The sequence below is a fragment of the Arachis duranensis genome, chromosome 3, assembly GCF_000817695.3.
Source record: "Arachis duranensis cultivar V14167 chromosome 3, aradu.V14167.gnm2.J7QH, whole genome shotgun sequence".
NCBI classification, from domain to species: domain Eukaryota; kingdom Viridiplantae; phylum Streptophyta; class Magnoliopsida; order Fabales; family Fabaceae; genus Arachis; species Arachis duranensis.
This window is the reverse complement of record NC_029774.3, coordinates 6,445,788-6,458,393: the sequence shown is the minus strand read 5'-3', so window position 1 is coordinate 6,458,393 and position 12,606 is coordinate 6,445,788. Positions and strand designations below refer to the sequence as shown.

The following is a 12,606-nucleotide window of genomic DNA, read 5'->3' as shown; positions in this document are numbered from 1 at the left end:
TCTATTTTAATTATGTTAAATAATTTAAAATATTTTTTATTTTAATAAATAATAATATATGCTATTTTTAAATTTATTTTAACAATATATATGTTAAAAATAAAGTTGAACAAGGTAACAAATAATGGTAATTAGGTATATTTAAATGTATTCAACAAAAAATTTTATTTTTTATTAAGACACAATTGAATACGATGAATACGCATGTCAAACAAGTATCAATAAGTATTATATTTAAAATGTGTTCAACATATAGGTAAACAATTCATTAAAGTGTCAATACTTTATAAATAGGAACAAATTATGATTTCAGCAAAAGTATAGAAATTAAGAGCATGTTTGGGTGAACTTCTAAGAAAAAATCTTTTTTTGAGTTATATTTTTTAAAAAGATCTCATGAAAAAGTAAAAGTAATTTTATGTTTGAGTATCTCATGCAAAAAAATACTTTTATTTATCAATTATGTTTTAGTATAACAATATAAAAATACTTTTTTGTTTATTTATTACATAAAAAATATATTTTTTTTTAAAAAAAGATCTTTTAAAAAATATAAATTACACATTTTCAAAAATAATATTTTTTTTATTTTTTAATACTTTTACTTTTACTATTAAAAATTTGTAAAATATATTAAAAAATAAAAAAATATTTTCTTATTAATTTTTTTTTTATCAAACAAATGACGCACAATACAAACACCAACAGTGTAACTTAACCAAATTAAATTGAAGCTGATCTCCGGTCTAGGAAGACTGGGCCGGCCCGCTTGTTACTTGTTGACTTTAACTCGTTCTCATCAACAACACAATTACATGCCAATGAGCCTTAGCTCAAGTGGCACTTCTCCCCTCTCCCCACCTCAAGGTCTAGGGTTCAAACTCTAGAGAATGCAATTGAGGAAAATTGTGAAAATATATGAGGAGTGTGTGGGTGAGTTGTGTACCTAGGATTGGGAGTTGTACACAAACCACAACAGTATCAGGCTACTAGCAAGTAGCAACTTACACATTTACACTGTAGCTAGTTAGCTACAAACACAATTACCTCGAAACTCGAAACAAACCACACTCAAGACACATCGCCGCGCCTCCGCGAGCGAGTAAAGCGGTCATGGCAACTCTGGAGTGACTACCGAGTGCCTTGAACATAACGCTGATACTGATAACACTTCATTTCATTCAGTGACTCACAAAGCTCAAAGCTCCGATGAAGAATCACAAACCACTATTCTTCATCACCATATTCACGGTGCTAGTCGCAGTGGTACCTACCGTACAACTAGTTGTAGCATCGTTACCATCAGCATCATCGTCATCATCGCGCAAAGTTGGCGAATGGGAGATCCTCACCAAACACAATTTCTCTTCTCAGATCCAACTCTATCCCCACATCCTCCTTCTCCTCACTATTCCATGTAAGCAAATTATTATTTCTGTCACTGAAGTTCGTATCTATACGAAGTTCTGATGTTTTATTCCTAATTTTTGAATCCTAGGGTCTGGTGAGGCTCGTTCTCTTATGAAGGATGTGTCACTAATGGTTTCTGATAGGTTTGAAGAGTTTGGCAATCTGAAATTGATGTATATGCATAGGAATATTGAGAAGATGCTGGCAGATTCCCTTGGTGCTAGTGCTGATGGGATATCAGTGCTTTATTTTCACTATTCGGTGTCTTACAAGTACAAAGGGAGGTTCAATGCCAGGAACATTTTGTCTTCATTGCGTCCTTACATGTCTCTTGCGCCTGAGGAGGTTCCTCTCAAATCCCTCAACACTCCTGAGGATTTGAGAGTCTTCGTCGATTCAACCGATAAGGTTCTGGTTCTTGTTGACTTTTGTGGTTGGACCCCGAAGCTACTCGCCAAGAGTAGGAAAAATGGAACAGAAAATGGGTTTAGCATGCGAGGTTAGTGTCTGGATGTTCGCCACTTGTGTTACTTAATTGGATTTGGTGTTTATCGTTTTAGTTAAACATTTTGGTATTGTATGATGCTCAGTTTTTTTCCCTTATACTTTTGTATTTATATTGTTGGATCAAATGCTAGGCCATAGGATTTATTTGTTAGTAATGGTGTGATCCACAGCTAGCATAAGGACTGCATCCATTGGAGGCATCATGAGTAGGGATGTTTATGTTTATCCCATTGAATTCTATGGGTGGAACTGGTATCATCATATATGCTACTTGTAATCTGTTAATGGTTGTAGTTGTTGCACAGGAGCCAACATATAAGCATTTTCCTTTCATATGTTTAGAAGTGGTATTATTGAACAACATTGTTGCAAGATGCTTTTAGTATAAAATAATAGAACTTTCCTTGCAGGTGATCACCTTGGAATGGGCTTTAGCGGAGGGAATGACAAACTTCCAATATCAAGTGGGAAGACTAACCAGAAGGTGCCTGGTATTATCTAAGTGCATGACAAATGTGAAGTTTTCAGATTACATAATAAATTCATCATATCAGTTTTTCTTTTCCCCCTCCTGAAATTACCAGAGAATCATATGTGCAAGGCGGAGCTTGGTATCAATAATGGGTTCTGTGAAGCTCCTGGGCTTGGGGAATCTGCCTCAGTAAATGATGGTCTTCTTGAGGATTCTAAGGATACAACTTTTCATGTTCCATATTCCTGTTCACCTGAACAATTCGAACGGTTTCATTCTTTTTACTTGAAATTCATGACTGCTGTGAGAGAATTCTTTCTGCCTCCAGAACGACATAGATTTGGTCTGGTTTCAGATAAATCAATGCTTTCATCCCTTGGTGTTGATGAATCTGGTTCGTGGTTTGCAGTTCTCTACCAAGCTGGGTGTTCAAGTTGTTCAAATATTATTAAAGTAGAGGATGACTTGAACTATGTTTTGCAGATGAATAATTATTTTGTCAAAGAGGTGAATAAAACCTTCCTAACTTTTGCTTTTTGTAGTTGTTCCAAATTCTTCATTGTTCTCATTTCCTATCTCACGGATGAGCTATGATTGTATTCTTATTGTGGAGTAATTTAGTTTGCTGATATAAATGCAAGCTCCCATACATCTTTCAATTGACATCCATTTTTAGACTGATACTGTCTTGCTTTTTATCATTCAGCTGGAAGGTAATGGACATGATCGGGATCCAATTTTACCAGCAAACAAGCCATCAGTACTTTTATTTGTTGATAGATCATCTGACTCCTCTGAGACTAGGGGGAAAAGTAAGGAAGCACTTGATGCTTTTAGAGTATTGGCACAACACTATAATGTTGTGAATCAAGCAGGTAATAGTAGCAATGATAATCACGTGAAAGTTTCTGTCCAAGATTATCATGAGTGGAAGAGTAAATCTGAGCATCCCAAGTTAAAGTTGTCTATGACAGCTCAGAAGATTAAACTAAAGGAGAAGCTGTCTTCCATCATGCTTCTAAAAGATGGTCAGCAACTTCGATTGGAAAATATAGCTTCGGATATAAAAGCTAGTTCTTTGAGTGAGATCTTTGGTTACCTTCTCCAGCAAAAGAAGGCTTCAAAACTTAGCTCCCTTGCAAAGGATTTAGGTTTCCAACTTTTATCTGATGATATTGATATCAAGTCAGCAAATGCTGAACAACCACCGTCAGAGTTTCAGTCAAATCAAATTTCAACAGAAACTTCTCAAGAAGGCCATACGGATACTGTAGAGCAGGAAAATGGTCCACATAGATCTGCTATTGAGCTTCAGAGCAATCCCAATTTAAATGATCCATCTTCTCAGCATGACGAAGTGAAGCCACCTACTATTGTCTCAAGTAATGATATAAAATATGGGGATTCTGAAGAATCTGTTGGTGATCAAGATCTTTCTGCTGCCAACTTGAAACTGGAAACAGAAGATTCTTCAGATGGGTACATGATCGGGGAAGGAAAGTCTCATTTTATTGGTTTTAATGGTTCTTTTTTCTATTCTGATGGAAATTACCAGTTACTTAAAAGTCTAACTGGGGGTTCTACAATTCCATCTTTGGTTATAGTTGACCCCTTTTGGCAACAACACTATGTTTACCCTGAAGTGGAAACTTTCGACTTTTCTTCACTGCATGCTTTTCTTTCCGAGTTTCTTAATGGAACCCTGTATCCGTATCAGCGGTCAGGACATGTTCTTAAAGGCCAAAGGGAGGCCACCCGTCCTCCATTTGTTAATTTGGATTTTCATGAGCTGGACTCTATACCTAGGATCACGACTTGCACTTTCTCTGAACTTGTTATTGGTTTCAACCTGTCTAATAAAGAAAATGCTTCTAATGCATGGAATAAAGATGTGTTGGTCTTGTTTAGCAATAGTTGGTGTGCATTTTGCCAGAGAATGGAAATGGTTGTACGGGAAGTATATTTGGCCATCAAGGACTATGCAAATATGTTGAGGAGTGGATCCCAGGACGTGAAAGGTATTTCTGATCAGTAATATTGTATATATGTGTCTTTTTATTTGTTTATCCATTTGCATGTTATTATGAACACTGATCCTTTGGTGAATCTTAATTGTTCTTATCGGGTGGAATGGTGGGCAAGAATTTTCTGTTATGTGAATTGAATTTTAGATGAATTTCCTGGTGATATGGTAGATGCAGTCTCTAACAGTCTTATAATTGATGATTACATGGCAGAAGGCTTGGATTATGTTACGCTGAAGCTTCCTGAAATCTACTTATTAGATTGTACGTTGAATGACTGTGACTTGATATTGAAGTCAGCAAATCAGGTACTTTTGTAACCATGTTTTCTGATCCTTGTTGCTCTATCTTGCTTATCTATTTGCCATTAAAATTTTACACAACACATTTTATTCTGTTGAAATTTTTGGAAATTATAGCCACTTGATTATTTTGGTATATTTTCTAATATGCAGGGCGAGGTTTATCCTGCACTGATTTTATTTCCGGCAGAAATCAAGAAAGCTATTCTTTATCAAGGAGATATGGCAGTAATTGATATTATGAAGTTTGTGGCTGACCATGGAAGTAACTTTCATCATCTTATCAAGGAGAAAGGTAGGCATTCATGTATCATAGACTCTTGTTGAATGTTTCAGTTTATCAAAAAGGAACCGGATAATAATTATGTCAAACTTGGATCACACACTTTATGGAGGTCATTGCCATCGAAGGGGCTTGAGTAGTAGAATCACAAACTTGTGGCTGATGTATCTTCTGTTTCTTCCTTCTTGTATTTGCATGCCATCTTTCAATTATTTGTCATCTGTTTTATTAGCCATAAACAAAGTGGTAGTCTTAATGATGATTTTTATCTCACGATTTGCCAGTTCTTTGGGTATCTGAGAGGGTAGTGAAGAATCAAGATTTGTATGATACTTTGCAAACTGAAATCCATGAAGAATCACTTCATAAACACAGCAAATATGTTGCAGCTCCAGTTCATGATAACATGGGGGACGAGGTGGTCAGACCTAATGTGATGAATTCACCTGTATCAGATGGATCACATGAAGCATTGTCTCAAGTGATGATTGGTTCAGTGCTAATTGCCACAGAAAAGCTCTCTGGGGTTCAGCCATTTGACAGAGCGAAGATTCTCATCGTGGCAGCTGATCAATTAACCGGATTTCAAGGTCTTATCATTAACAAGCCTATAGAATGGAATGTTCTGCCTACACTCCAAGAAGGTTTTGAAAAGCTTAAGGAGGCTCCTCTATCCTTTGGTGGTCCAGTTATGCAATCTGGACTGCCTCTTTCATCTTTAACAACAGTTTCCAGTGGTTCTTCACCCGAAATCCTTCCCCGAATTTACTTTCTTGATCAGGTAACAACAATTCGAAAAATCGAGGAACTAAAGTCAGCAAATAAACCAGCTGATAATTACTGGTTTTTCCTCGGGTTCTCGAGTTGGGGTTGGGACCAGTTATATCATGAAATGGCAGCAGGAGCATGGGACTTGAGTGATGATGGCGTGAGACATTTAAATTGGCCATGACTACCATTTATTCACCTTCTTCAATGTTCTAAAAGACTCGATATTTATTAAGTTCTTGTTCATTGTATGAATAATTTACAAGAGCATATATAGACAAAAGTAGGCAAGTAGCATCCATTTTGTGATTAGTTATAATCATGGAGGTGAAGAATCAGAAAAAATGTGGCGCTTGTTTGGGCAAGTTATCCAAAATTTTCATTTGGGAATGGTTACAAATTTTTATTTGGGTAGGTCAAATTTAGTCTCTAAAAGATGGATCATTTTTTAAATTTATTTTTGAAAGATTTTATCAATTAAAGATTATAAATTAATTATTTTTTTCTTCTATCACTTCATTAACAATTTTTGTCATTGGTTGATGATTTGAAATATTAACCGATAACATATATGATACCTGGTACGTTTAATTTGACGATGAACGAATATGTTTATGAAAATCTATTAATTTAATGTCGCTAGGTTATATTGGGATTAGGATTTGGGGGCTAGGTTATATTGGGATTAGGATTTGGGGAAATGGGTATAAATTTTCAAAAAACGTATTTGTTAAACATCTAATTGGGCATGCTAGATATTATATATACTGTTAGTTAATATTCTATATCATCATTGATAAAAATTGTTAATAAAGTAATGAAAGAATAAAATTGATTAATTTATAATCTTAAAATGATCCACTTGAATGATAAAATCTTTCAATGACAAATTTACTTTTAGAGAACAAATATTTCTATGTCTAATTTGACTATTATATCTTGTCAAACAAAAAAAGAAAAGAAAAGAAAGGATGAATGTACATAACACTTTGACTTGTCTTCATGTTTTGCCTTCAAAAAGATTTGGCATGGTTAATTACCTTGAAATATATTTATAATAAGATGCATAAAGTTAAATCTTTATGAATCATTTAAAATATTTTATATAGTCATGCAATTATAACTGTCTTTTTGTATGACTATTTACGCAATCAATATAAAAGATAATTATTTTTATTAATGTGATGTAATGTGATTGGATACACATGTAAAATAATTTAACCTTACAATTATTTTGATCAACATGATTAAAAAATTTGAAAAAATTAACTGAATTTACCCATTGTTTGAAGGTGAAATTCTTGGTCAAGAAAATATTAAAAAGTGTATCAAGAGAGAAGAAAACGAAAATAGTACATTCAAATTCACTCATAAATAGAATTGAAAAATTTAAGAATTTAGCCACCTAAAATTAAAATGTTTTTTGTGTGTCTTAAAATTAAAGTGTTTAGCTACTACGTGCCTACCACCGTACGATAATAGAAATTTTAAGGTTTAATTATTTTATGGTCCTTATAATTTTATCAAAATTTTAATTAGGTTTCTAAATTTTTTTTAATTGAATTTCTATATTATATTAGATTTTGTAATTAAGTCTCTGCAATAACAAAACAAAAACGAATTAACAAAAAATTCTATTAAACAAAATAAAGGCTATCACTTGACTGAATATTCTGAATAGTTTAATAAAATATAACGTTTTTATTACGATAGAGACTTAGTTATAAAATGGATATAATATAAAAATTTAATTAAAAAATATATATATATAAAGACTTAATTAAAAATCCAGTAAAATTATAGAAAAAACCAAACTTTAAACACAGGAGATACCAATAACTTTTGCCAAAGAAAAAGAAATCTAACAATAGCAAAATGAATTTGTCAATTTAGAAGAAGTATAATATATGAAAGTAAAAAATGAATTGCAGTATTTAGAATTTTATGTTAGAGAGAACAAATTCCTCTGTAGTTCAAATTGATTAACCATTTTTCGCCTATAATAATAATACACGATTTTTTCTTAAGATATCTCCCAATAATATATATTTTAAGATTAATTTTAATATCTATTCTTAATATATAAAAGTAGGTATATAGGTTTATTCACATTATTTTTAAATTATTTCTCTTCTTCTATTAACGTCATGTCAGCACCATCCCTTACTTGGCAAAATTTTAGAATCCACCACTCAAATCTTGTCAAATCAACTTTTATTTTCAAATAAAAAAAAATACAAAAAACAACTAAAAACACCATAAAAACCAACAACTTAACTTTTTCATCAATCATTATTTCTAAAACAACAAATACACAAATTAACATTTACCCCAAAAAAAAGTTCTGAAAACCAAAGAGCTTATTACCTTTCTCATACTTCTCGAAACCCTCTTCCTCTTGGCACCTCTCCGTACCAAGATCCTATTTCCTCCATCCTCTTCCGGTCCCATGAGTCATTGTATTTTCCTCAAAACAAATTGTCCATCACGATGTCCATCTCCAGCGGAACCGCATTGCATAAATTGCAGAAACTAGGGCAAATTCCATTCCTCCTATTGCGGTTTTTCTGTCGGAGCTCGATTCTGGGTCTCAGACCAACGTCACCATTCGGCGCCACCAACATAGGAAATTCGTCCCAGGTATCTTTCTAAAGATTTTCAACTTTGCCGTTTACTCTTCTTATCCTGTTGTTCAATATCATTTTCAATGACCTTATTTATTTGTTATAAATAATAACATTTTAATTGTGAACTCATTGCAGGTAGCACATGTTTATGTATTCATCTTTTTTAAACGGTTCTGTCCAATAGTCACAACCAATATTAGGTTTACCCACATTACTTCTAAGTTATTTCTCTTCTTCTACTAACGCCATGTCAGCACCATTGCTTACTTGGCAAAATTTTAGAATTCACCACTTAAATTTTGCCAAATCTATCTATCTATCTATCTATTTATCTATTTATAATATATAAAAGCTGATACCAACTCTCTCTACAATGAGTTTAAGCCATCTTTTCTTTGCTAATGATGTCAAATCAGCAATTCTAATGACTTGACAAAAGATAAAAATCAACCAATTACTATTTAGTAAAATAAAATATTTTTAAAAAATTAAAACAAAAAACTCTTATCTATTATTATTCAATTGAAACATCAAGTACTAATTAAATACAATGAACATACATTAAAAGTGCCATAATAATAATAATTATAAAATATTTCAATTACAAATATTCAAATTTTACAACTTATACATATTAAGACTCTTACTATTTTTCATTTCTTAATCTCTCATACTAATTATAAAATATTTCTTAAATTTAATATAACATTTTTATTTACAAACAAACAAAAAGCGTAAGAAAAGGACAAAGTGTAGCAATTAATGCAAAACAGAAAATGAAAAAAAATAAAAATGCAGTTTTATATAACTCTAATATAAATAACTTATATCTTTTTTAAAAATAAATAAATTCAAAATCTATTTATAATATGTTCTCTAACATATTTTAATATAACATTTATTAAAATACACTATATAGTATAAATAATCTATCTCTCCGTGCATTGCGCGGGTCTCACATCAACCAATCACTATTTAGTAAAATATTTTAAAAAAATAAAAACAAAAAACTCTTATCTATTATTATTCAAGTACTAATTAAATGCAATAAATATACATTAAAAGTGTCATAATAATAATTATTATAAAAAATTTTAGTTACAAATATTCAAATTATACAACTTATACATATTAAGACTCTTACTACTCTTCATTTCTTAATCTCTCATACTAATTGTAAAAAATTTCTTAAATTTAATTTAACATTTTTATAATATATAAAAGTTGATACTAACTTTCTCCACAATGAGTTTAAGCCATCTTTTCTTTGCTAATGATGCCACATCAGCAATTCTAATGACTTGGTAAAAGATGAAAATCAACCAATCACTATTTAGTAAAATATTTTAAAAAATTAAAACAAAAAACTCTTATATATTATTATTCAATTGAAACATCAAGTACTAATTAAATGCAATAAACATACATTAAAAGTGTCATAATAATAATTATTATAAAAAATTTCAGTTACAAATATTCAAATTCTATAATTTATATATATTAAGACTCTTACTACTCTTCACTAATTGTCAAAAATTTCTTAAATTTAATTTAACATTTTTATATATTTTTCATTCTCATTCATTCATTTTTTAATTATTTACAAAAAGAAAACCTAAAAAAAGACAAAGTGTAGCAATTAATACAAATCAAAAAATAAAAAAAATAAAAATGCAGTTTTATATAACTCTAATATAAATAATCTACGTCTTTTTAAAAAAATTCAAAATCTATTTATATTATGTTTTCTAAAATATTTTTAATATAACATTTATTAAAATCTATTTATAATATAAGTAATCTACCTCTTTGCACATTGCGCAGTCTCACTCTAGTATTAACAAGTATAAATAAGGACAATTTACCTATTTAAAATAAATGGACGAAAAACTTACTCAATTACAACAATTGAAAATGGATTACTTGCATGTCTTAATTCATTTTTATATAATCAATGTTAACCTTTCACATTTTACAATAATACATAAACCGTGATAAGCTCCAACAGTTTATGAGAGAAGCATCATAAATATAAACCGTAGTACTAAAAAATCTGGAACGTTATCACGGTTTATGTCCAAATCTGATCTCTTCATAAACAGTGAGAGGTTAACACGGTTTACGTTTCTCAATGTTCACTTTATAATCCGTGAAAGATTACCACGGTTTATATTTATAATACTTCTTTCATAAATTGTTGGAGCTTACTACGATTTATGTGTTAGATGTAAAACGTGAAAAGTTACCACGTAATATATAAAAAATAAATCAAAACATGCAAGTACTAATTCACGTATATACAATTAAATGTATGTATAAAAATTTTTATATAGTTAATCAAAATTAAATTATTTTCTATAAAATCAAAATCATTTATTCATTTCATTTTGCTATTTTATGAATTTTTTTAAAAATAAATTTTTGTTCCTAACTAAAAAAAAGAGCCAAATATAACTTCCATTCATCGGTTGTTTGGAATCAACCCGGTTGATTCCGGTGTTGCTGAGAGAACCTCTCATACATTGTTTGTTTCTCTAAAACTTTTTTGTTAAAAAAAAAAAAAGAGAGAGAGAGAGAATAACAGGTACATTGTTTTGATTCCTACCAGAACAGAGTACTTTGTAATTTTGCTATGTAAATATTTGTTGATTTTTGTTGTTGTACAATACAATCCACTTTTTGAGGAGCAAGGAATTGCATATTCGCATTCATGGCTTCTTCTTCTTCTTCTTCCTCCTCTTCTTCTTCTTTACCCGAGGTAGGTTTTGTATTTGTTTATTTTCTTTTTGTTATATTTTCCCTCCATTTTTCAGGTTTTAGGTAGCATCCATTTTTTCATTTCATATTTTCTATGTTGTTAGTTATCTGTTGTTGCCATTTCTGAATTGGTTTCTTTTGAATCATCTTTGGTTGTTTTATATATGAATCCTCAGATATTTTGGCACCTTGGATGATTAGAACTTTGTAACTGAAAAAAAAAGAAGAAGTGCAATTTGATTAGAATCAAAAGCATTTTGTTAGTGGTAATTTGGTTGATAAGTCTGTAACACCCTTAACTTTTTTGATAAAAGTAACACCAAGGAAGGAGAAGGATCACTTGGAACTTTTGAAGAATGACATTTTGACAAGAGGGGAGAAACTTAAGATAATTGGCCTGTTTTCTCGATAATGGGGTTTTATTGGGAGGAAGATTCTCTCTCTCTCTTTCTGGCAGAGGGTGGAAATTCCTTTTAGTATCTCTTAGATGAATGGTAAACTCATTACATTTTGGTGGAGATTTTAACTTGGGTATATTTGGCTATTTGCATCTCAAAAACCATCGGTTAACTACTACTTTGGAGGATGAGGTGACATTGAAAAATCATGTCAATTGATGTGAAATGCGCTTAACAATCGCAATATTCGAAACTCTTTGGGGAGTTGAGAAATTTGAATGTGGTCAATTAATGGCTGTGTTGTGCTCCCTTAGGGAGTTTTATTGTATTGATATTTATAAGAGGAGATTCTTACAGATGAAGATTCCATATATGAACTTGCATTACTTAGCTGTTTTAGTCATTTGGTAAATGGATGGCTCCATGTATTGTATTGCTTGCTTTTTTACTTTTACAACATTTTTGCTCATATAATTCTCATCATGCAGGAGCAGCATGTGACTACAGTTTCTGAGAATTATGAAACAACATGCTGGGGTTGTGGACTGCGCCTTTCGCTTCCTACTTGTACATCTGTTTTCAAATGTGGCTGGTGTGGAGCTTTAACAAATCCAAACAAGCAGAAAAATGTCACTAAGGGCTGTTGGTGGAGACGGCTGTGGGAACGGTGCATCGTTTCATTTGTCTTTGTGTTTATGCTCTTTATAATATGTAAGCCACTAATGTTCTTCCGCGCTACTTATGCCATCAAATGCCTGTTCAGTTTGAGGTTTGGTTGTGAAGTTCAAACCGAAACTTGATTGTTTAAAATATTTTTCAAGTGCATTGGTAGTTATATTCGAAGGCAGGATTTTCTGGTAGCCTTTTTTTTTCTTGTTTTTCTTTTAAATAAAACATTGTTGTAAAAGGGTCCTAGAATCCTACTAAAAGAAAGGGTACCCAAATTGATTGAATTGTATGGGTTTGGATTATAAGGTATGTTATAAAGTTCAGTTTTCTTGAATGAGTTGAAGGAGAGGTTAGAGACATTTATAATCAAATTTTGTAGTGAGGGTTTG

General features: G+C 31.4%; 2 protein-coding genes across 3 annotated transcripts in view; both read left to right on the top strand.

Moving 5' to 3' along the window:
* Window positions 1–901: 901 nt before the first annotated feature.
* Window positions 902–6,085, top strand: LOC107477180 (uncharacterized). Of its 2 annotated transcripts, none has more exons than XM_021137491.2 (8): window positions 902–1,417; window positions 1,499–1,909; window positions 2,328–2,408; window positions 2,502–2,896; window positions 3,096–4,407; window positions 4,630–4,721; window positions 4,869–5,010; window positions 5,283–6,085. In XM_021137491.2, exons 1-8 carry the CDS (start codon window positions 1,210–1,212, stop codon window positions 5,948–5,950), a joined length of 3,309 nt encoding a protein of 1,102 aa, XP_020993150.1. In that variant the 5' UTR covers window positions 902–1,209; the 3' UTR covers window positions 5,951–6,085. The 2 variants fall into 2 exon arrangements, with proteins under 2 accessions (XP_020993150.1, XP_015952639.1); XM_016097153.3 differs by having other exon boundaries at window positions 905–1,417; window positions 4,627–4,721.
* Window positions 6,086–10,869: 4,784 nt separating this feature from the next.
* The window catches only part of LOC107477173 (protein S-acyltransferase 11), a 3,219-nt gene continuing 1,482 nt past the window's right edge, over window positions 10,870–12,606 (top strand). Inside the window, exons 1-2 of the mRNA XM_016097145.3 lie at window positions 10,870–11,151; window positions 12,037–12,259. Coding sequence (XP_015952631.1) covers window positions 11,104–11,151; window positions 12,037–12,259 — 271 coding nt within the window. The 5' untranslated portion in view covers window positions 10,870–11,103. The remainder of the gene's footprint in view (window positions 11,152–12,036; window positions 12,260–12,606) is intronic.